This window comes from Pipistrellus hanaki, assembly GCF_964339955.1.
Source record: "Pipistrellus hanaki genome assembly, chromosome: 6".
Taxonomy (NCBI): Eukaryota; Metazoa; Chordata; class Mammalia; order Chiroptera; family Vespertilionidae; genus Pipistrellus; species Pipistrellus hanaki.
This window is the reverse complement of record NC_140508.1, coordinates 35,270,728-35,294,881: the sequence shown is the minus strand read 5'-3', so window position 1 is coordinate 35,294,881 and position 24,154 is coordinate 35,270,728. Positions and strand designations below refer to the sequence as shown.

Genomic DNA, 24,154 nt, shown 5'->3' with positions numbered 1-24,154 from the left:
CCTGGGCGATGCCACCAGCATCTGCTATGGGTGCCGCCATTTTTTGTCATGGAGTGTGGCTAATTTACGTATTACTCTTTTATTATGTAGGATTGGGCGGGGATATGGGCTCCTTTGGGCGATCAGTTTGAACACCTCAGGGATGAATCCCCTGAATTCTCATGATGAAACAGACATTGTTATCCGCCTGCCCACCCTCCCCCACGAGGGTTTGTTGCTTTGTAGCTCTGCCTCAATCTCTTCTCTCCTAAAATGCATGACAGAATTGAGATCATATCACTCTCTTGCTTACACTTGTCAGTGATCCACCATAATAACACATTTATCTTTAGCCCTGGCTATGGAGGCTCTGTGCAGTTTGACTCCTGCCTTCCTCTGTGTCCTTCTTCCTCAATCCTTCTTGCTAATTTCTGTACTAGTAGTTGCACTGGCTCTCTTTTAGTATTTTCCTTACACCTACCTTGTTCCTATCTTAGAACCTTTCCACATTCTGTCCTCACGCTTGGCAATTATGGAGCTGTTTTCATCAGAATGCAAAGCCCTCTGGTTCCCTGCCCTTCTTTGCTCACTGCCCTGCCTGCGCAGGCACATGGGACTGGAATGTTGGTGGGAGGGAAGCTTCAGGCTCTCCCTTGGTGGCACTGCTGCCTGCCACACTTTGTAGGGCCAAGGAAGCTCTGAGGTGCAGCTGTGAGGTGCAGTGTCTCACAGTCACCCACCTGGACCCAGTATTTCCCTTGGTGGTCTGGCTGCTTTCCTTTGCCCCTTTCCTCTGTACTCAAGGCCTCAAATATCTCTGGGCTTTGTAGTCCTTTATTTTCTTAGGAACTCCAAAACTTCTCTTCCCTGTTTCCTCCCTCTCTCAATTAGGGAACCTCTCTGTGCTTGTAGATTTTCTGTGTGTCTTTCTATACGTCATCTTCTCAGGGCCTGGATTTGGAAAACTCAGGCTTTTGGTCCATTTTCTGAGGAACCCTTCCTTCTCTGAGACACTGAGCCCTGAATTCAGAATATTCTCTGAGGGGCCAGAGGAAACAGGCACTATCAGGGAGAAAACCCTTAGCAAAGCAGAACCAGCTACTTTCCATGAGTAGAAGCTGTAGGGCCATCTTCCTATTTCCTCTCCAATCCTAGAATTAGCACTTTCCCCAAGGAGCCCTGACTACTTTTTATTTTATTTTATATTTTATTGAATTTTTACAGAGAGAAAGAGAGAAGAATAGAGTTAGAAACATCAAGGAGAGAGAAACATCGATCAGCTGCCTCTTGCACACCCCCTACTGGGAATGTGCCTGCAACCAAGGTACATGCCCTTGACTGGAATCGAACCCGGGGCCTTTCAGTCCACAGGCTGATGCTCTATCCATTGAGCCAAATCTGTTTTGGCCCTGATTACTTTTATAAAGAATGATATCACAAACCAATATGGGTGCTAGGTATACTTTTTTTTTTTTTGCTAATTTAGGTGGGAAGGTGTTTTGTTTTAAAATGGAAGTGAAATTCACACAACATAAAAGTAACCATTGTCAAGGGAACAATTTAGTGGCATTTAGTAAATTGAGAATGTTGTGGAACCCACTACCTTTAGTTCCAAAACTTTTCCATTACTCCTAAGTAAAACCCTTATTCTGCCTTACCTAATCTCTGTTCTTCTGGCATTCACAACTTTGTATTCTGTTTCTATACATTTAGTTGGTCTGAATATACTATATAATAAAAGGGTAATAATCAAATTCACCCTAACAGCAGAAAGACCTGGAATGACTTAGTTGCTATGACGTGCACTGACCACCAGGGGCAGACACTCAATGCAGGAGCTGCTCCCTGGTGTTCAGTGTGCTTCCAAAGCGGGGAGGGGTGCCGCTCAGCCAGAAGCTGGCTCATGGCTAGCCAGTGCAGCTGTGCTGGCAGAAGCCTCTCCTGTCTCTGCAGGAGCACAGGGGAGCAGGCCCAACCCTTTAGTCAGACATCCCCTGAGGCCTCCTGGGCTGCCAGAGGGATGTCTGACTGACAGCTTAGGCCCAATCTCCTCAAGAGCTGGCCTAAGCCAGCAGGTGGACATCACCCAAGGAGTCCTGGACTGTGAGAAGGCACATGCTGGGCTGAGGGATCCCCCTGACTGCACGGATTTTCATGCACCAGGCCTCTATAAAATAAACTGTACAATATGTGATCTTTTGTGTCTGGCTTTGTTCACTGAGTGTAATCTCAAGACACTGAGCACAGTTTTTATGGTATCACCAGGGGGTTACCTGCTCTTTCTATCCAGCGTTTAGCATCTGGTCTGTGCTTTTCTCTGCGTAACATGTGATGATGGGACATTGGATCCCAGCCCCTGTGTGATTTTCATGGTGGGCCAATGGGCAAAAGAAAGCACTTGGAGTTGGAGAGGGGAGGGCAGAGGTATGGGAAGAAGAGTTTTCATCATGGTCACGATTGTCTCTTAGTGCCCTAGGTAAATTAATCCTGGCCATTGCTGCCTCATCATTAGCATTATTGACTTTATGTCCTTAGTATGTATAGTGCTTTTACTTATCATGAACACACTATAAAACTCCTATTTGTGAGAATTAAAGACAAATGAGTCATTTTCTGCATGAAAACAGGATAATTATTAAAGAGATGATTACAAAATACCCCAAACCCTGTTCTTGATTTTCTCGCACGTGTTAATTCAAGGTGACACTGGTTCCAAAGAGGAGTTGACATATTCAGAACACTATTCAGCTTGGCTCCTTAATCACAAGGATGTCCTTGACTCCATGAGAGAAGCTTCAAAGTGCTTTCATTTTCGGAAATGCTTTGGTAGCCCACGGGCTGGGTTTAGTTTGCTGCCTGAAGGTCTCTCTGTGGGGAGATACAAGAACTAATTATAACTGTTAATATAAGCTGGCTGCAGGCACAGGCGGTGCCAGCTGTGCCCTCCATCTCCCTGACCACAGCACTTGCCCTAAGGATGGGGATAGGGAGCAAGTCAGGCCAGTGGGAGCCCCGGAGGTTATTTCTCGGTGATTGTCATCTAAGCTGTTCCAGAAAGAATTGGATGGTGAAGCTCCTGGTGATTGTCATCTAAGCTGTTCCAGAAAGAATTGGATGGTGAAGCTCCTGGTAGGTGGGGGACCACCCAGACCTGGTGGAGCCAAGACATGGATTCTGGTGTCATCGTTTGGGCCCGGAATCGAGCCACTGCTGATGCTAGTGCCATCTCTGAATGTTCAGGACTGACGATTTTATTGTTACACCAGTTTGTGTGGTGCTTTCTGCCACTTGTAGCTGAAATACAGCTGGCACTCATCTCTGATCCAATCCCTTGACTCAAGGCTGACTTAGGGAGGCTAAGGGATGTGTCCCAGGCCGCCCAGAGGAATGGGGTGTAGGAGCAGGAGGAAGGACACCAACACTGAGGCAAATGCTGATTTCACCACCCTCTCCATGCTAGTAATTGATTTGGCCACAGATATAGGACTTTGGGGGTGAAATAAATGTGGGAATGCACAACTTTGAGGTTTGAGCCAACATAAAAGAAGTTATTATTATTATTTTTTGGTCAGATATTACACTCATGAAGCACGTTTATTAAGAATGGAATATATAAGGGTGGTAGGAAATTTATTTATTTATTTTGGTTCTTTTTTTGGGGGGGAACGTGATATTTTACATTTCTTTACTCTCTCATATATCTTCCCTTGTTCCATCCTCATCATTTTTCTGATGTTAAATTTAAATAAAAATCTCATTCTTTTAACAGTTTTTTTTTTTTTTTTTTTTTTTTTTTTTTTTTTTAGGAAGCAAGTTTTCCTTTAAATTTCCTCCGGTGTGGGGAGGATAGGTGGGAAGAAGGGGGGTATTTGTGTCAGGGTGGCAGAGAATGAGAGGCTCCAGCAGACACAAGGTGACTGTGTAGAGAGTCAGGCATATGTAGTGGACATGTTTCCAAAGAGGTGATTGAGGCATATTCAATGAAGTATGAGTCCGCATGAGGACAGTGGACAGAATATTTGATTATAGGAACAGGAGTGTCTCAGTGGTAGGGCTTATATGGTGAAGAAAGGGGCAGTAGGTAGTGGATCTGCCTGGGAAACAGATGGGCAGTGGGGTGGAGCTGTTAAGGCAGCTTGGAGCTGCCTGTGATGCCTCTGAAGCCTGAAGCATAGAGTGGGCTTTAGTGCAAAAGGAAAACATTTGTATTTTGTGCTCTCTTACCAATTTAAGCAGTTCAGCCTTGGCATTGTCCAGCAGATTTGAGGATATTCCTGGTGGAATATTCCATTGACTGGAAATGTCTAAAATGAAGAAGGAGCATTTTATGACATGAGTTGAGAAAAATAAGAACAAGTGCTTCCTCTTTGTGTCCTATCCGCAGCCAACTGGAGGGATCTCTGGGCCGTGTATGGCTCTAGGAGAAATCACCCCCTGCCCATTCAGCAGCGTCATTCAAATAAGACATTGTGTCTCTCAGTCTTTTGTGTGTGTAGGTGAGTTCACAAGGACCAGAAGACACCCTAGAAGTAACTGGAAACCTGGTGAGCATTCTATGCGCAAAGAATTGATACCAAGAGATATGCTGGTGTGTCTGCCCTCACTATCTTAAGAAACCAGAAGAATTAGGCCCTGCTGTTTTGGTGCCATTTGAGTTGCATATGATGAACACCCTTAGAGTTCATCATAAATATGTGTAGTTGGCATATTCATAGGGTTATGACTTCAGGCTCTTGAATTTCCTAAGCCCTAGTATCCGTGTGACTAGTGACCTGGGTCCATTTTTCCTCTAAGGGGCATGATGCTGTTTTTCAGAAGATACCCAGTGGGCTGGGTTTCATTTGGACTTGTAGAAGAGATATTTTGATTTGGGTTTTATGTTTTGCCATATGAAGATGCTGGAGTCCCTATCTAAAAACAAAGAAGTCCAGCTCAGTTGGCATGGCTCAGTGGTTGAGCATCGACCTATGAACCAGGAGGTCACGGTTCGACTCAGGGCACATGTCCGGGTTGTAGGCTTGATCCCCAGTGTGGGGTGTGCAGGAGGCAGCTGATCAATGATTCTCTCTCATCATTGACATTTTTATCTCTCTTTCCCTGTCCCTTCCTCTCTGAAATCAATAAAATTATATTTAAACAAATAGAATAAATATCCTTGGATGAGGATAAAAGAAATAAAACATAAATAAAAACAAAAACAAAGAATTCCTCTTTGATCCAGACGGTGATAAGATGATTCTGTGCTCACTGCCACAACACATTCTACAATGTGGCTTCACACCCTGTACATTGCTTGTGACACTGACTCTTCTAGGTGTTCATGTTATTAACTCCACATACCCATAATAGTAGATATGAATTTCTTCGTAACTGCAGACATCACATCTTTTAGCTCGTCTATCTGGAAGAGATGGGAGGAACATTTTTGTCAGTCAATCTGCCAGTCCCCCTGCTAGTCCTCACATCAGGGAAAGCAGTCTCGGGTGCCTCTGTGTATGTGGTTTGTTTTTTTCTAGTGGAAGAAGTCTGTTACTGGGTGAGGTTATGTAGGGAGATGGGTTTCATTCTATCTCTCAGGCCTCTAATTCTTTGGGTATTTTCAGAGACCCTTCGGTAGGTTTTAATGCCTGAGGTAATTCCCAATAAATGTGTATTGGACTCTCGTTATGTTCCAGGCACTGAGGGAGGCATAGCTGTGCAACTGTGTGCCCTCAGGACAAACACTGAAGTCTGGACTGGGGAGGATTGGTTGCTGCTGAATGCTTCCCCTTTTGTGTCCTAACCAAGTCCCTCCCTGACCTGGTCCTCCCTGCTGATGCTCCATGGACCTTCCTTCCTTGCATTCCTTTCCTCCTCATGCCTATGAGCTCCTGCTGCCTACCCTTTCTACAGTCTGTTTCCTCTACCTGGCACACACTTTTGGTCTGTGTCAAACTCCTGCTCCTCCTTCAAAGCTGAGTTCAGGCATCATTTTTTTTCAGTGAACCCACTTCTGCCTCCCAGTTGGTTCTCCTCCACCGTATTCTTCATGCTCAGCTATTTGCATAAATGTCCCTGTCAGGTAGGTGGTTACATGAGGCCAAAGACCAGGCCTTCTATGTTCCTTTCACTTCACACAGCCTGGCATAGCACATGCCTCCCCACTAACAATGAGATGAAAGAACTCTGGGCTTTGCATTGTGACTCCCAGAGTTTGCCTCTTGACAGACCCCTCAACCCCCATTATCTCAGGACTGACATATAGGACACAGACAGTTCACACATAGTGACAAGGTTGTTCACCTCAGTGCCCATTGTGTGCTTCCACCCAATGTGTGGTTATCAGTCCCTTAATGATTTGGCTTATTTATTCTCGTAATCTGTCTCTGTCTTTCCACTTCAATGAGAGGGTCACTCCTGGGGTTAGGGAGTTGCATTTTTAGAGCTGGGCTCATAGTGGCGCTCACTAAATGTTTGTTGGACGATGCTGTGTATGAACATGTGCAAGGTCAAATGTGTTAAGTATGGGGTTGGTTGGTGAATTGTCCGTGAGTTTCCACCCCTGTGTTTGGAGCCTGGTCAACTGGGTGCTACCCTCACTCTTCCCACTTCCCTATCCTCCAAGCTCTCCTCTGGTGATCCATGCGCTTGCTCAGGAGGACATGGTGAAAAACCTCTGATGGAAAAGGTGAGGCCGTGGGAGGCTGGCATGTTTTTTAAGAAACTCCCATGAGCCGAAGAAAGATTAGAATCTAGATAATCTTTTCATTCTTTCAGTGGACCAATCCCAAGACAGAATGATCCATCCCACTAAAAAAGCACGGATTTTGGGTTTTCACTAGGGTGACTGACTGATGTGGTGCCGTGGCAATGGGTTTAGGACTGACTTTAGGAGTTCCCCAGGGAGGGCCTGGGCTGGAGCTCGCAGCCGTGCTCCACACTGCGTCTGTGACCTGGTCTGTGTGACCGTTCCCTTTCCAGAGTCCCTGTGTCACTAAGTGTCTGGGTTTAAAACAATTTATCACGCATCTTAGATAAATATTTTGAAAATCTAATCAACTTACAGCCTCAGGGGGGTTCGTGCTGTGTTCAAGTCTGTCAGGAAACAAAGTACAAGGAAAAATTATTTTCAAATAAAAAATATTAACTAATTCTAACACATAGAGTTTAAGTATTAGCTCAGCCCCTTATTAAAGTAACTTATAAAGTTTCAAACACAGAAGGATCAAATTTAAGGTGAATGCAGCATGTAGGTAAGACTTTGTTCTGAGTTCTCTGTAATGATCCAAGTATTTACCAAGGACCTTGTCTATTATTCTTCTCATGTGATCTGAATAGAGTTCTGAACAGCTTCCTATACTGACAAGTGTCAAGAGGAGTTTTCAGTAATAGACAGTACCTTACAATCTTGATGTTTGATACCAATTTTCCATTTAAAATCTTGCACTTATAGGAGATGAGTATCTTCTGCATTAATATAAAACAAACGAGTTAAAAATAATGCCTTGACCAGGATACTTAGAAAATATGACCAACAAGGCCACAGGTCAGAACTAGAGTGGAGACAACCTGTTTATCCTCCCCTGGTGGCTGAGCCCACCCCCCTGGTTGATGCCCCTTGTCTTAGGGTCACCCAGGCCCTCAGGGTTATGGTGGTAATTCCCCCCCCCCCCCCCCATCAAACACTCTTTGTGATGGAATCCTGATTTGTTACTACTCAGCACTCACCGTTTGCCCTTGGGCAAAGCTCTCACCATCCTTATCCACATCGACCCAGTAGATGGCTCGGACTTGGTTGTCTGGCAGGCTGCTATAGATTATTTTGGTGATGTATGCACTCAGGTTATTCATCTGTTGTAAAGAAGTCATCATTTAGAGTGTGGAGAGAAGAAGAAGGACCGCAGAATGTTGCATTATGAAACACCCATGCTTCATTCAGTTCACTTATTCAAATATTTATTGATCCTGTAATATGAGTTAGTCACCTAGCCAGGTGCTGGCATGGCTGATCTAAACACAGGACAGGGCCTAATTTCAGACCTTGCCATTTATCTCTTTTTCTTTCTCAGAAGCACAGTGGTGCATATAACAGATAAAATTTTACTTTTCTATTACTTCTCATTCAATTTAAAGCATGTTTTTTTTCCTTAAAAAAAAATGTTTTTATTGATTCCAGAGAGGAAGGGAGGGGGAAAGAGAGATAGAAACATCAATGATGAGAGAGAATCATTGATGGGCTACCTCCTGAATGAGCCCGCAACCCAGGCATAGCCCTGACCAGGAATCGAACCTGCGATCCTTCAGTTCACAGGCTGACACTCTGTCCACTGAGCAAACTGGCGAGGGCTAAAGCCTGTTTATTTCTATGCTCTAGTGGCAGATAACTCTGTATTTGATTATTTTGGGAGGCTTTGTTAAGGATACATTGTACATTGCTTGAAACAGAGCCTGGCACATCGACAGTACTCAGTGATTATTATCTATATATATAAAAGCCTAAGCGACCTAACAACCGAACAACCAGTCAACTGGTCATTATGATGCGCACTGACCACTAGGGGGCAGACCCTCAATGCAGTAGCTGCCCCCTGTTGGTCAGTGCACTCCCACAGTCAGCGCCTCTCAGCTGACTGATGGGCACCAGACACAGGGCTCACAGCTGGTGAGCACTGCTGTGGTGGTGCAAGCCTCTCCTGATCAGGACTGACTGGGTCAGGGTCGGGATGAGTGGGAGTGGCAGGCAGGAGCAGCCGGTTGCATTGGACTGTAGGTTTGGGCCGGATCCCCGCAGGCCATGCCGAGGGACCCCACTGGTGCATGAATCCATGCACCAGGCCTCTAGGTTTTGTTTTAACTAATGACTACTACTATTCCTTCTATCACTGAGAGCAATTGAATACCTCACAGGAGGGGATAAACCCACTCCCTTGCTCATGCTGTAACTGTTGGTAAATTACTTCACTCACGCTGGTCATCTGCGAAATGTGAATAAGGATCACTATTTCCCAGATGTGTTGTGAGGATGAAGTGTCATTAATTATGTAAAGATAACTGGCTGTGTACCTGGCACATAGAATGTACTCAGAAAGCATTTGTCCTCCAGTGCCCTTGCTCCCTGCTTTCTTTGATGTAAATGGGATCCACTTAGACGATCCAAAAGGAAAATGTGTATCCCATTTCCTCATATCTGTCTCTCAAAGAATGTCCCAGAAGCCATTTCTATCTTCTCAGGCTTAGAGGTTGGTAGACTAGGCTTAAGCAAAGAGGAGAGTGGTGCCAGGGGCCGTGTGGATGACGCTTACCTGGACAGGGCTCTGCTTGGCACTGAGGGTGACGATCTCCCTGAGCATTGTGTTAGACATGGTTATGGCAATGTTGGCATTTTTAGGATTTGGAGAAAGGGGGCTTCCAGGCAGAAGGACTTCACTGTTGAAGGAGGCCTAGAGAGAGAACAACAGAAAATCAGCATGCTATCATGTGAGGCTAACATCAATTTCTCTGCCTTTGGAGGCCCAGCTGGGATGTTGAGGAGTGAGGTGGCCCCATGTGAGCACTGCAGTGGATGAGCATGAGGACAAAGAGCAGTAGACCTCCCAGCCTCTGTGCTGAGGGATATGGGGAGTCGTGAGGTTTGTGGAGACTGGAGACAGGACCTCCTTTGAAACAAGGAACCATTGCTTTTCTTCAGCTGATTATCCCTCATACCGTGTGGCTCAGGCCCCCAGACCTCTGATTTTCCAACAGAAGCCACAAATCCTCTTTTTTTTCCAGATAAATTCCCCCATCTAAGTGTTGATAGTTCCTACCATTTTTTTTTTTTTTTTTTTACATGTTCTCCCAGCTTGGAATGGCCTCCTTGTTAAGCTCAAGGCCCATCTTGTTTATAAAACCGTTTAATAGATATTCTGGCCTCCATTGAATAGTTACATCTCATATGCATTTTCCCCTCTGCTTATAAAATTCAAATTCCACATGGCAGGAAATTTGAAAAGTTCAGAGAAGTATGAAGAAGGGAAAAGAGATTCTGTTGTTGGCATACTTAATATCATTTTCATTTTACTTAAAAAATTAACAGTTTCTTAAGTATTTCTGTGAATCGTTAAAAATTTTGAAAAATTTCAAATGATCTCATATTCAGCTCAATTACTTTCTTTTTGTTCCTTTCTAGTTTTTTTAATCCTTTTTTATCGTTAATATTTATATTTATTTGTACTTAAATATATATGCACTTAGGGTGCTTATACAGGTGAATTCCCAGAAGTGGAGCTAAGTGGGTCACAAAAACCTTGCCCTCCTTCAGTACTCTGTGTGACCTGTTTTGTGTTCCCAGGTGGTTGAGATGGGTAGATGGGGTGAGTTGGCCCTTTTATTTTTCTTGCATATTTTCTATTGAGTGTCTGGACCTGTGCTTGCCACATCCTACTGGTCAACAAATGGTTGCATAGGTGGAATGCCTGTCAGGCATTGTACATTGGACTTAAATGGAAGGGCAACCTGGCTGACCCCCATGGCAGATGCTCAGGTGTTGTTGTGGAAGCCTGGAGATTCACCCCATGGTCAAGGTCTGGGATCTGAGAGGGGGTGAAGGCGGGCTTGTCATGTCATTGGAGTGTATTTGTGAGATCAAGGATGTTTCCAGCTTTCCTGCAGAATTTATCTTAGGAGCAAACAACACTTACACAGTAGAGGGTTGAAAGACCTTCTTCAGATAGCTGGAAACTTTTAACTTGGTACTCGAACAAGCCGGTAGCTGCAGGAGAGAAGAGAGAACCTAGAGGGACCCGACAGACCCCTAATGGGTGTGGGGCCCTGGGTTCTCTGCCTGGCTCTGCCCTCCAGATGGGGGACCAGGGTGACACCATCCTTTCCTTCAGTCCCACACAGAAAGCTGGTGCCAGTCTGGCTTCTTCTCATGAGTCTAGGAGGAAGCTGCAGGGAGGAAGGTGTCATGAGGACCCAGCCCTGCCCCTGCTGTGCTGGAACCTCTGTGCGGGGGGAGGAAAAGGCTTGCTGCCCGGGTCCCATGCTTTGTCTACCTCGCAACATGACAAGTATCACCAATTTCGTACATTGGCTGTCTTGATGGCAGCTGCCTGACAAAGTCCCGTTATCCCATACCTTAGGTATGTAAAGGGATATTAAGAGGAATTTCTGCCTCTCAGCCTCCCTGGTGTGAGGGCCTAGGACTGATGCTTGTTCAGACTCCATGCATATGTGCACTTTGCAAAACAATCTAGGCTTGGGAGCTACCACCCAGCCTCAAGGGGGCTTTTTGTCCTTTATGGCCTGATAACGAGTCTCAGTAATTTGGAGAAGCAAGTAAGCTGCCACACTGTGTGCCCTGAGCGTGCTGAGGAGTTGGTTGGGTGCTTGGAGGTACCCGGTGTTGCAGCTCACAGCCCCATCTCCTGTCTGTCACCCAACGGGATTCCTATGGGGCTTGGCCATCTCCCTGCATTGACCTGGGCAGCCCCCGGGAAGTCAGGTGTTTGTACTCACAGTTGTTGCATTCGCTGAAATCACTGAGATCAATGTCACACGATGCTGATTCTTTGGTCTGTGAATTAACCACCAGTTAGTTTTGCGAGGACAAGCAGCAGTCCCACCCACCTCCACCCCCAGCTCCTCTTCTCCTTCTTCCCTCTTTACTTCCCTTCTCCCTCTTCTGTTTCCTGGCCTTCTTTTGGCAGAACCCATCCTCTCCCCCTATCCCGCCAGCTTGAGGCGTTGTCCTATGCCGCTGCTGGGGTCAGAGGGAAGGTTGCATCCCCTAGCCCCTGGACTCCTGAAGGCCGATGTGTCCTCCCCACGTCTCTCCCGGCAGCAGGCCATGTCTGAGGAAAGGCTGCTTCCTGTCTCCCCACACATGACCCAGACCTTTGTGTGGTGCCCGCCCCTTTCCTGTGACTCACCTTCTCCTTCAAGGCAACTGTCAGCAGTTGCGAAATGACATCATCCAAGGGCAGAGGAAGAGGGAGAGGCACAATATCTGTGACCCTGGGAAGAGACACGGGGAGAGCTGTGTGAGTTTGCATTTCTGGATTTTGTCCGACATTGGAGAGAACTCATCTATTGATGATACAGCTGCAGTGATGTCCTGCTGCTTACAATTTGCAACCATCTGAGCCCTCTCACTTTCAGTTATAGTCATGAAGGGAGAAGTGAGGATAGCTGGGAAAATCATCAAAGCTGGACATTTGACCCAGTGTTTCACATGGATGAAATTACCCTTCAGTCTGCCGGCATGGGTCAATAATTGAGTGTCCACCTATGAACCAGGAGGTCACAGTTTGATTCCTGGTCAGGGTACATGCCCCGGTGGTGGGCTTCATCCCCAGTGTGGGGCCTGCAGGAGGCAGATGGTCAATGATTCTCTCTCATCATTGATGTTTCTCTCTCTCTTTTCCTCTCCCTACCTCTCTGAATAATTTTTAAAAAAATATATTTTATTGATTTCTTACAGAGAGGAAGGGAGAGAGATAGAGAGTTAGAAACATCAATGAGAGAGAGCCACCGATCAGCTGCCTCCTGCACACCCCCTTCCGGGGACGTGCCTGCAACCAATGTACATGCCCTCGACCAGAATCGAACCCGGGACCCTTCAGTCCGCAGACCGACGCTCTACCACTGAGCCAAACCGGCTTTGGCTCTGAATAATTTTTTAAAAAAGTATTGAATAAAAGGAGAAATTATCCATCAGATACTGTGCACTTTGATGAGTAGGTTTTTCTGGGGCTTTACTAATTAGTATTGGGTATAAAAGTTAATAATTGAAAAAAAAAACCCCATTATTTGATAAGGAACTGGTTAAATAAATTATAGTGCATCCCCATAATGAAGCTCTAGGTAGATTTAACATAAAAAACATTCTGGCACACAGGCCTATTGATCCAAAAATGAGGAAAATGGTCTCACGTACGTCCTCACCAACTGAAGGCACACTTTCGTAGCCTTGATGACCTTGTCCTGGACTTGGAAGCTGACACATTGGGTGTTGTTTGTGGAAACACCAATTTTCAGAGTCACATCGCCACTTATTTGAAATCCCAGTATGCTGATTACAGGTCCTAACAGGCTGTGGAGAACAAGATAGAGGTGAAACCAGACCTGGTGGCAAGAGGTTGCTTAGCCAAAGTGATAGGCATTTTGGGAGTCAGCCTCATGAATTTGTCCAGGTTATTGGAGAGAGGGAAAGTTTGGTGCTTTCTAATGAGCATGACCCATGGTTGAACATCCCCTGTAGAAAGGACTCAGAGGCTGGCATTCCATAGTCATTGGAAAATCTCTCTCCTGACCAAACTTCAGGAAGTCGTTTTTCTTTCTTTCTGAAGGCACTAAGGCTACTTGTAACTGGATGCTCATTACAGGTTCACTTTTGTGCCCAGCACCCCAGCTGTCTATGGTGTGAGTGACAGCGTAAGAAAATCCCACCATTTACCACACCTGCTCTTATTAACGTCACTTGCTCTGAAGAAGGTGAATGGCTCCTCCTACCACTGCTCATTGTGTTGGTCACAGACATGGGCTGTGGAGGCAGAATGCCTGGATTTAAGTGTTGTCACTGCCACATTTCAGCTGTGTGACATTGAGCAAGGTTCATAACCAGTTTGTGGGTCACAGCTGGTTTCCCAATGTTGAGACAGGGCTGCTTTCTTGATGAGGTTGTCAAGAGGTTTTGGAAGTTGAGAGTGCCTCACTTAGGTGCCTGAATGGAGCTCGGTCAGTGAGAAGTATCAGTGCCGAGGGTTAGTCCAAGAGTCCTCTTCTCCCAGGGGGGTTCCTGCCCTTCTCATGCCTTTCTGTGTGCCCTGGGCCTGTCCTGTGAACGTGTTCCTCTCCCACATGTGGACTCTCCCCGAGGACAGGGCCCACTTTTAGTTGCTCCCTCTGTGCCCAGCATGAGGTCTGGTACAGAGTAGTGCATGTTAGGTGGATGAATGGACTTGAGCATGCATGCATGTTTCCATTGTTAGCTTCTGGAGAGCAATCAACCATCTCTGTCTCCCCCAACTGCCTAGGCCAGTGTTTGTGAGAGTGGGCTGTTTCTCTCTGGAGAGTGCAGATGGTTTGGAAGCTACACTTCCCATGAACCCAGTGTGGTCAGTAAGAGGTGCCCTCTGTGGTTTCTCTCTACATTGGCCATCTGTAGAAATGTGCATGTTTTACAAGGAATTTGGATTTCTGGCTTTGTTTACACTCTTTGAAGATGGGGTCATTATCCCACCTTGAGGTCATTATCCCACCTTGGTCCTCTGGGCTGAGGAGAGGGGCTAATTTGCTACCTAATTTGTCCCACTCTCAGACATCCTGCCTTACTCTGTGTTGTCCCTGCCCAGCTCTTGGACATTGGATATTAAGGACCTGGTCCAGGGCAACTCAGTTGACTGATTTGGAGACAGACTCACCCTTTTCCACCTATGAAGGCAGTAGTTGCAGCTTGAACAAGGATCTCATCATCTGCCATGGTCAGCGTCATGCTCTCCACAGTTGCTTTTTGAACCTCTAACCTGCAAAATGACAGCATCCAGGGTCAGTCCTGACTCAAGGAATCAGTCTGAGCAGCAGGAGAAATGCCTTTGAAGCAGCCAACTAACAACCTACCAACCCACCCATCCCCCGGATGGCCCAGTCCTGTTAGCTACCCAGTTCCTTAAGCTCAAGAAATCTTGTTCATATTCCCTCCCTATCCCTCCACCCCCAAAGACACAGAGCTGGAATATTGCTTTGGGAAGATATGGCTGTCTCCATGGGTTTGTAGGAGGTTGAGCTTCAGAATCCCCAAACATCACTTTTCTCTTGTGCCATACCTTAGGGTCAAGGAAGCACTTACCCTATCAAGAGGTCTTTTACGTTAATATTTCCCAGCACACCCGAGAGTGTATCGCTGATGCCACTTGGCACCACACTCTTGAGTACGCCATCGGTGGATTCTGTGAGCTCGCCCACTGTGTTGAGCACACCACCCAGGGGCAGGGGGAGATTTGAGAGAAGAGAAGAGTCCTGGTCAGCTTTTTTTGCAGGATCCTTCTCCACAGTGTTGGGCAGTAGGCCGCCCAGGGCCCCTTGGGCCAAGGGTAGCAGGTTGCTGACTGCATCAGTGGCTTTTGAGAGCGAGGACAGTGGTGACTTTGAGGACTTGCTGTTGCTCCCCTGGCCCAGGACACCACCAAGGCCACTGTCGCCAAGGATGTTGAGGGCAGAAGAGAGATCTAACAGAGACAGCACATCCAGGTTGGCCACTGTGTCTAACACTGTGCCAAGCACACCGGCCAGATCCACATCCGCACACATGAGCAGCTTCTCAATCTGTGGTGGCAGGGTGGTGTTCAGATCTGAAAATGGTGAAGAGATATTTTCCTATTGTTAGCTGCATAGCTAGTTCAGCCAGAGGAACACCCCCACTGGAGAGCCAGCACTGAGGAATGGTGGGACCCATAGGTACTTTATATCCTGTCTCCTAGACATATCAAACCCTGCTTCTGCTCACCCTGTGGATAGCATGGTGACAGAGCAATATACCAGTTACTTTTCAAAAGTTAATATTTAATAGCACCTCGCTGAGGGTAGCCTTGTTTGAGTATGTTATTCTGAAGTGACTTGGGCATGTTTAGTGTTTGAGCCAGTAGTTTGGAATTTAATGTAGGGCAGGCTCTGCCCCTGAAGGCTGAGTGTTCTGAGCCCCAGTCTCTGCAGCTGTCTATGGGTACATGAAAGAACCTACAGCATGGGTCATCGGGTGCAGGGTGAAATGAGTGATTGCCATTTGAAATGCTGAGTAGGACAGGAGGCAGCTGAGGGAAGTGGTGGTGAAGCTGAGAGATCTGAAATTTTCTGTCCTCCATCTGGGCGAGTCTGTGCAGGTCCCTTCCCTTCTGTAGGCCTCCTTTCCCCTTGTGGGTCATGGGAGGTCCAGCTACCTTTGACGGGCTGCCTCAATAGACCTCCTGCATCTGCTCTGCAGCATCCTCCTGCATCATTATCATCAGGGAGGAGGAGGCGCTAACCATAGGTTTGCCTCCACCCTGAACAGAAGCAAGTCAGCGAGAACTTGAATCCTAGAAGACGGTGTGGAAGGGAAGGAGGGTCAGGAGCCAAGTAGCAGAGCTGTGAAGTCACAGGGTCCTATCCTATCGTGCTGCTCTTGATGGCTGGAAAAAGGAACTCAGAAGAGCTATCTCACCTGGATGACAATCAACCTTGGCTGCCTAGCACGAAAGTGAACTGGACTGAGGGACAAGATTCTTGTCCCCATAGAGTAGCAGGAGAAAGAAGTCTGTTAGGACCTGCCCCTGTGAAGCTTTGAGGCCATGGCTTTTGGGGCCTTGCTGCTGCTTCCCATGCCCAGGGCTCTGCAGTCTGGAGGGCCTTTGCCTGTGTGGGGTGATGTGGACGTACCACCAGCCCAGATATGTGTCCCAGAGAATTTGTTGCGCATGTGAACCTTCAGACCCACACAAGAGTGTTTCGGTCAGCATTGCTCAGAGTAGCTCACAATGGGGCAAGAACAAAGTTGATGTAAATCATGGAGGATTCATTAGGTAGAATATTTCAGTGAAAACTAATGGGCTAATATTTCTCATTATAACATGGATGAATCACCTTAGAAACATAAGTGTGTGACAATGCAAGCTGGCCACCTTTGTGGAAACTTTATAACATATAGTGCAAACTTTTAATTTGATTGAGAAAGAGTAGCCATGTGTTGTAAAATATAAAAAATGGCTCGGGAAGAGTAATCAGGCCCAAGGCCTCTTCTGGAAGGGAGAGGGGAGGAGGGAAGGATGTGCAGCCCAGTTAGAGTTGTGGGGCCTGCAACCCTGTGCCTGCTTTTGTTCTTAATGCAGATTTGGTTACAAAGGTGCTTGCTCTGTATATCTTCTTGGTTTTTGTATAGTTGACAATGAAATTAACCATCACCATCACCACCATATACTGCTTGATGAGTACACAGTTGCCCTTCATACCACTGTCTGAACTTTTTTGTACATTTGAAATACTTTATAACAAGGTAGGATGGTCAGAAGAGTGAGGCATATATTCCTAGTGGTGGGTGAGCTGTGAGGGTGGGCACTATGATCAGGAGGCAGTTGCCGTGTGTCTCTCTGTCACCCTGTCCTGTCATGCTGGAAGGCCAGCTTACGTTTCTGAAGGCTGGCAAGAGTAGCCATGAGGACTTTCCTTCTTGCATTTGTTTGATGATGAGTCCTATTCCCTTCTTGTTCTCAAAGGGTGTCTCTTCCAGTTCCTGACCCCTCTGTCTTCTGATCCTGAGAGAATACTGCGGGACAGAATTTCACATCTCCTAGAGGAAGCTGAGACTCAGGGAGGGGGTGACACAGGAGCTTGGTGAGCACAAATCTGGACAAGGAGTTTGGACCCGCATTTCTTAGGTCCTGGCTCCTGGTCAAGCAGGTTGATGCTCTAAGCACCTATGGGTGTCTGTACCGAGCTCTGCGGTCCAGCATTAGAAGCTGTGAGACTTCCTGACAGTGTCCAGGTGGCAAGAGTCATAAGAAAAGGCAGGCAAATGGAGAGGTTGCTGGACCCAAGAGCTCCCTTCTCCAAGCTTGCTTTGACATGTTCTACCCCATGTGTGGACCAGCAGCCTCAGCATCATTTTGGTCATATTAGAAAACCTGTACCACTGTGATTCTGATACCACCTCCTCTTTGAAAACCACCTGTTCAAAAGGTGTAAGCAGCCTTAGAAATGAGAAGCATGTGTGGGTGAAACAGTTCTTACTTACAGTCATCGAGTATGCTGCTGGACATGAAGTACTTGGCCACAGGGATACAGCTAGGATTTGAAGTCCCCGGTAGGTTTTTTACGGATGAAGACCCTCTTGGAGTTGGTAGAGATCTGCGGAGCTGTCCAGGTAGTAGAAAGGGTCTGTCGACAGGAAGTTTTCCCAGCAGTGAAGGTGGGGTCAGCAGGTCAAGCGCGTCTGCCTGGACAGCCAGGGTGAGGGCCAAGGCCCAGAGGCTTATCATCTTGGTGGCTGATATCTGCAAAGGAGGGCTTCGTCAGACACCACATTCCCAGTGGACCATAGGGCTGCCAGTATGTTTGTATTGGATGTACACACAAGATCCTACCTCATTGCAAGGGTGCTATTCACATTGCAGATATTGTATGCATACTGTATTCATGGGACAACGTCCTAGCATATGGCAGTCAATGTTTGGAGGAAGGGCCTCTTTTTCATTTCTATACACCTGTGCATAAAGATGTCTGTGGGCTGGGGGAACCCTTTGGGTACAGGCCACGCTCTTACTGTAGGCTTTCTGAGTAGCGCCCCACATCCTCCTGCCAGTCCTCTTGACACAAACATCCTTGGAGTGGTCTGAGTTACCATATGAGTATTGGAGATTTTTGAATTCTCCAGCTATAAATGCTATGTCTCCAGTAGTGGACAAGTCCCTGCTTCTGGTCAAGTAATGGATAGCAGTGTCCTTGTTGGTGTGAGCTTACAAGTGCCATCCCTTTGTGAAGTGTAAATGGATATCAGCTGCTTTAAATTCTCTGCACAACCCTGAGAGGGAAGGCTTGAGTCCCCTTTATTCAAATGGTGAAAATTGTATAGCGCCAGCAATTATGCTCGCCTGTGCCCATTGTCCAGCCCCCTGGTAATTATCATGGGCAGGACTAAATCACCCCGTCAACCATTCCCAGGCTTGGCATTCTTCACCCTTCTGGTATTTGGGCTGCCTTGGCAATTTAATTCAGTTTGCAGAGGCCAGAGGCATCCCCTTGTGAGTGAGACCATTTAAGGGCTACTCTGTCTTTCGAGGCCTGTTCTTCTGTTTCAGGAGAGCACTGGTCTGGTTTGATGGTGGCATGAGCCAGTTCATGCCATTGTATTAGTACTCAGCACAAGCAGGCTCCCAGGGTGGAGTGAATGATGGAGTTAACCCGGGAATCCACCTTCTGTGGCCTCTTCTGTGTGCAGGGCAATGGGTGATCCTATTGGCCACAGGTCACATGGCCTCTTCCTTTTGGCTGGGGTTGAGCATCCATAGCTGATGTGATTGTATAAATGTGTAAGTCTCAACTCTACCTCTGCTGGTTGGGATGTGTCTGTACATATATCCTTATTGAGTACTGGTCAGTGTTTGTACTTGTTACTGTGCTAACATCTGCAACATCTCATGCAATCCTCCCGGCAAGTCCAGGCACCAGATATTATTACTGCTGTTTCCAGCTGGAGGCAGAGAGCTGGGTTCCCTCCCAGACAGGAAAGCCCCCCTTGACTCTGAGCTCAGCTGCTCTCTCAGTGGGATCACTTCCTTTCCTGGCTGTCAGATTCCTCCCTTACCATGATTCTCAAAGTCTGGCTGTCACTGAGAATCATGGGTAAAACGGAGGCTTGTGTCTTAGGGCGTTTTCTCTCTGTGAAGCAAGTAGACTTTGGAATTTCTCTCTGTTTGGATTTTTTTCTCCATACAAGTTTAAAAAATCAGGCTCGGGGACCTCTGTTCTCGCCATGGGTAGGTGGGCATTGCCCAACTCAAGCTGCCTGCCATTTACCAGCATCATCAGCAGAATCGCTATTGCAGAAACGTTGGGGAGGACATAATCAGAAGCCAATGCCAATCCTTCACATTGAACACATTAGGTGTTATGAAAAAAAATCACCACATTTTCATTATTTTTCTGATTTTACCCTCACCTGTGTGAAATTAGCCTTTACTGTCTCAGGTGACATGTAAGTGTCCTCTGAGGAAAGAGTAATAAAATTCTGTGCCTGTGACCGAGTTGATGGCAATATTGTCAGACATCGTCTTTAGTGGGGCCCTTGGAGAGTCCCAGAACAAATCCCCCTTTTCTAAAAATTGTGACACCTACTGAGCTTGGCAGAGGGCTGTGTGGCTCAGTAGGGAGGGGCTGAAGAGATTCTAAATGCAGACCCCTCGTTTATCGTCCTCTGATGAACTGCCCTAGTTTGTTTCCGCCTCTGAATTTCCACCCGTTCTTTTGTGAACTTGATTTAGAGTTCTTACCTTGCCCAGTGTCGATGAGTCCGTGTTGACGGGAGATCTGTTCCGGAAGCTGCCTGTCCTCCTGCTATTGCTGGGACTGTCAGACGGAAAGGCGTACCCCACATTTATAGACCAGTGTCTCCAGGGAGAGTGATCAGACATGAAGGGACGCCATTCAAGTGTGCTGATAAGGGAGGCGTGATACAGGCTGATTTCCAAGATCAGCACCTGCTAATGGTCGTGACATTTGTCAGTGCCTTTCTCAGAGATGTTCATGGTGTCTGGAAATTTTTCAGAGGGGTGAGCCCGACCAGGTACTTACTCCACCATATTTTAAATCTTCAAAGGCCTATTATCCCTGAGTCATGTGGGTGGTGGTTGAATGGCAGAGAACAGGTGGCAACTTACTGAGAGCTCTTTAGTAAAGGTGCCAGTGCTGTACCCTGTCCAAGGTTGGCATTCAGCATTGAGTGACTGACTGAAGAATGGGGACTTGCGGGAGAGGGCATGGGGTCCCTTTGGACAGGGTATCTCTCTGTTAAGTGACATTTTATATCAGGTCTGTGCAATGGGAAGAATCCAAACATACTAAGATTTAGGAATAAAGTGATGGATGCAGGCGGATTGGAAAGTACACAGTGTCTGAAGTGGGTGATGGCCTGAATGCAGGCCTGGGGATTGTAAGCATGGCTGTTACATAAATGGCTCAGCCCCCGTTCCTTTCCCAGAGTGCCTCTGGAATGAGAGTGAAATGTTTTCAGATGTCTGCTGTCCTTTCATTGCTATTTTAGAAATTTCAATCTCCACATGAGGCTTCCTCTCACCTGTTCCTTATTTAATGGCTCCCAAAATTCTAGAGCCCCTTCTCTGGGCCTCAGGCTTTCCCCTATTTCAGAGGTTGTTCTCAGCCATCTGTTCAGTTCCTACCCCTAGGATTTTGTGCATCCTGCCACCGTCTTGCTGTGTGGTGTATCACAGCAAGAGTGTGGGAGAGGGAGATGATTTTGACAGAGAGCGTGGCTAATGTCTGCTTCTGCTCACTTGAAGTGGGGGCATTGGTTTGGGTTCCTGCCTTCAAGCAGGCTCAGCATGCTTGCATGCCTGGCCTTTGCCAACCCCACTGCGGTTCTCAAACTGTGAACCTCAAGTGCAGTTTTGGTTGCCAAAGGCCCCATTTTGGGATTTGCTGAAATGTCAGATGCATAGAGCAAACAATAGTTGACCTTTTCCCAGAGACTAAGACCATGGGTTTTACAAATGATGATAAGGAGGACAAAATCCAACTGTCCTGGATCTTATTTTCCTTGGACATTAGAGACAAAGTGAGTGATCCTTCAGTTGAAATTCATGACACCCACTAATGGGTGTGGCCGTTGGTTTTGCTAATGGTTTCTCTGGACCCAAGGAATGAACCCTTCTCCAGACATGGCATGGAGGGACACATCCGGGATGTAGCCTTTGAAGGCCCCTTGGGGCTTCCTGGTTCTTTGTCTTTCTCTCTCCTCAGCCCCAGGAGGTGGGGCAGCCCTTGACTTCTGCTAATCCAGGACCCACCTGAGCGGCTGCTCTGAAGGTGGCTTAGCAGGCTGAGCACTAGGGCTCCCTTGCTGTCAAGCCCTAAGTGCTAAGTGATTTGACCTGCTGACTCTTGAAAGGGAGGGTCCTTTCAAGGCTGGCCCTGGCCTTGCTGAATCACAGCTGCTGGTGATAATGCAGATACCAGTTCTTTAAAAAAAAAAAAAAAAAAAAAAAAAAAAAAAATATATATATATATATATATATATATATATATATATATATATATATCTGTGTATATATATATATATATATATATATATATATATATATATATAATTGATTTTTTACAGAGAGGAAGAGAGAGGGATAGAGAGTTAGAAACATCGATGAGAGAGAATCATCGATCAGCTGCCTCCTGCACACCGGCTACTGGGGATGTGGCCATAACCAAGGTACATGCCCTTAACCGGAATCGAACCTGGGATACCTTTCAGTCCGCAGGCCGACACTCTATCCACTGAGCCAAACCAGTTTTGGCCAGATACTAGTTCTTAATTGCCTCTGGGTGAAGGTGTCACCATAGGCCCAGCTGATCTGGGGGTGTCCTGGTGACAGAGGCATCAGAGTTTTGACCTTTTTTTGGTGTTTTTTTTGTTTAGTGAAATGCACACATGTGTGTACACATTTTTACTTTGTCTGTGCATATGCTTGTCTGTGACTCTCCAGGTCCCTCAGCAGTCTTTTCAGCACTCCTGCCTTGGTTTCCTTCTCTGGTGTAATCAGCCTCAGATCTTTGTTGGTATTAGGAGTTCACAGGGCCTCTAGCAGCAAATAAATCTGTGTTCCCAATTTCTCTGGAGTTTTGTGTAAACTTTGGGTTAATATTTATTTCTAAGGTTACACATCTCTCATAAGATTTAAAAAAAAATTAAATTCTTTATTTTTTATAGTATTACATAAGTCTCCTGTTTCCCCCATTGACCTCTCCCCAGCAGCCCTCATTCCCCAGCACATTTCTCCCCTTCCCCCATCTGTGTCCATTGGTTTTGCTCATATGCATGTATACAAGTTCTTTGGTTGATCTCTTACCCCCTCACCCCTTGCCTTCCTCATAGGTTGGACAGTCTGTTCAATGCTTCTGTGTCTCTGGATCTATTTTTGTTCATCAGTTTATGTTATTCATTATATTCCACAAATGAGTGAGATCATATGATATTTATCTTTCTCTCATGAGATTTAAATGAGTCTTGTGTTTTATTAAAGGTGATGAGCCAATGTTTTGGGGAAGACAGAGTTTCTGTGTGCAGGATTTGGGGCCAGACAGATGTGTGCGTAAATCTTGGTTCAATGTGTGGGGCCTTGGAACATTATCTAATAATTTTCTCTTTTTTAGTTTCCTCATCCATAAAGTATATAAGCGACAGTCATAACTGAAACAACCAAACAGATGACCGAACAGGCTGTATGGAGCGACTAGGTTGGCAGGAGGGTCAGTGAAGGCCAACCAAATGACTGAGCAGCAGGCTGCGTGGGACAACCAGGCTGGCCAGGGTGGCAGTTGGGGGTGACCAGGCTGGTAGGGGGGAAGTTAGGGGTGATCAGGCAGGCAGAGAGGTGAGCAGTTAAGAGCCAGTGGTCCTGGATTGTGAAAGGGATGTCTGACTGCCAGTGAATCAGGCCTAAACCCACAGTCGGACATCCCCTGTGGGGCTCAAATTGGAGTGGGTGTAGTCTGGACTGAGGGGACCCTGCCCAATGCATGAATTTCATGCACCAAGACTCTAGTAGATAATATTGTCCCTATCATAGGGTTGTCATGATGATTAAAGCAATTAACATATGTTTGGCATATGTGGGTATTCTATAATTTACTGTCGTCATCATTAATATTACCTACCATTGGTATTTTTGATTGTTTTGTACCGTTCTCTCAGATTTTATACCATTTCCCTATCAATATGGTGTACCCAGATTTTGGCAACTATTATACCTTGTTTACAACAAGAAAATACAATGTTTTGCTTATGCTTCTTTACCCTCAAAACATATCCTTTCCAGTGCTTTCACCAGTTTGAAGGCAGATATAGAGACTTTGCAAGGCCAACATGCAGGGCTGTCCTACCCTCTAGCTCAGAGACCCACTTGGGAGCTGCTGGTTGGGGATATTTTTTCTTCAATGCAGGGCCTGTGGTTCATATTTATTTATTTACTTTTGCTTTAATTTATTTTATTGATTTTTTACGGAGAGAAAGGGAGAAGGATAGAGAGTTAGAAACATTGATCAGCTGCCTCCTGCACACCCTCAACTGGGGATGTGCCCGCAACCAAGGTACATGCCCTTGACCAGAATCGAACCTGGGACCTTGCAGTCTGCAGGCTAACACTCTATCCACTGAGCCAAACCGGTTTCGGCCTGTGGCTCATATTTAAAAACAGGTCCTGAGTCAAGTAGTGAATCTACACCATCATTTACTCTGAACGCCAACCTCCTCCTACAGGACAGGGTCTCTGCACCAATCCTTGGTGCCCCTCCGTGGTGTGGGCTCCATGGTGGAAATCTGGCGCTTAGGAGGGCTTTGCCTATAACTCTTCCATTTTCCCAAGGCCAGCTGGGGTTACCGAGGGAGCCGGACACTAGTTCATTCCCAAGGCAGAGTCCATCATAAGCTCCCACTCTTTCTGTGGTGGGGATTTTAGGA

At 46.4% G+C, this 24,154-nt stretch overlaps 1 protein-coding gene across 1 annotated transcript; it reads right to left on the bottom strand.

Moving 5' to 3' along the window:
* Positions 1-2,592: 2,592 nt before the first annotated feature.
* Positions 2,593-20,030, bottom strand: LOC311624135 (vomeromodulin-like). Its single transcript, XM_084886977.1, has 15 exons — positions 19,959-20,030; positions 17,705-17,963; positions 14,789-15,290; positions 14,364-14,465; positions 12,878-13,033; positions 11,871-11,955; positions 11,458-11,515; positions 10,638-10,708; positions 9,261-9,398; positions 7,687-7,809; positions 7,358-7,425; positions 7,023-7,053; positions 5,320-5,380; positions 4,204-4,283; positions 2,593-2,847 (listed from the first exon to the last, which is right to left on the bottom strand). Exons 2-15 carry the CDS (start codon positions 17,946-17,948, stop codon positions 2,824-2,826), a joined length of 1,743 nt encoding a protein of 580 aa, XP_084743103.1. The 5' UTR covers positions 17,949-17,963; positions 19,959-20,030; the 3' UTR covers positions 2,593-2,823.
* Positions 20,031-24,154: the final 4,124 nt, after the last annotated feature.

Bases quoted from the DNA above. Each gene is read 5' to 3' on its own strand.
- LOC311624135 (XM_084886977.1), bottom strand. From the start codon at position 17,948: ATGATAAGCCTCTGGGCCTTGGCCCTCACCCTGGCTGTCCAGGCAGAC. The intron at 14,466-14,788 runs GTAAGTGCTTCC...GTCATTTTGCAG, and splicing joins GTAAAAGACCTCTTGATAGG to GTTAGAGGTTCAAAAAGCAA. The intron at 7,426-7,686 runs GTGAGTGCTGAG...ATATTAATGCAG, and splicing joins GCTTTGCCCAAGGGCAAACG to AAGATACTCATCTCCTATAA.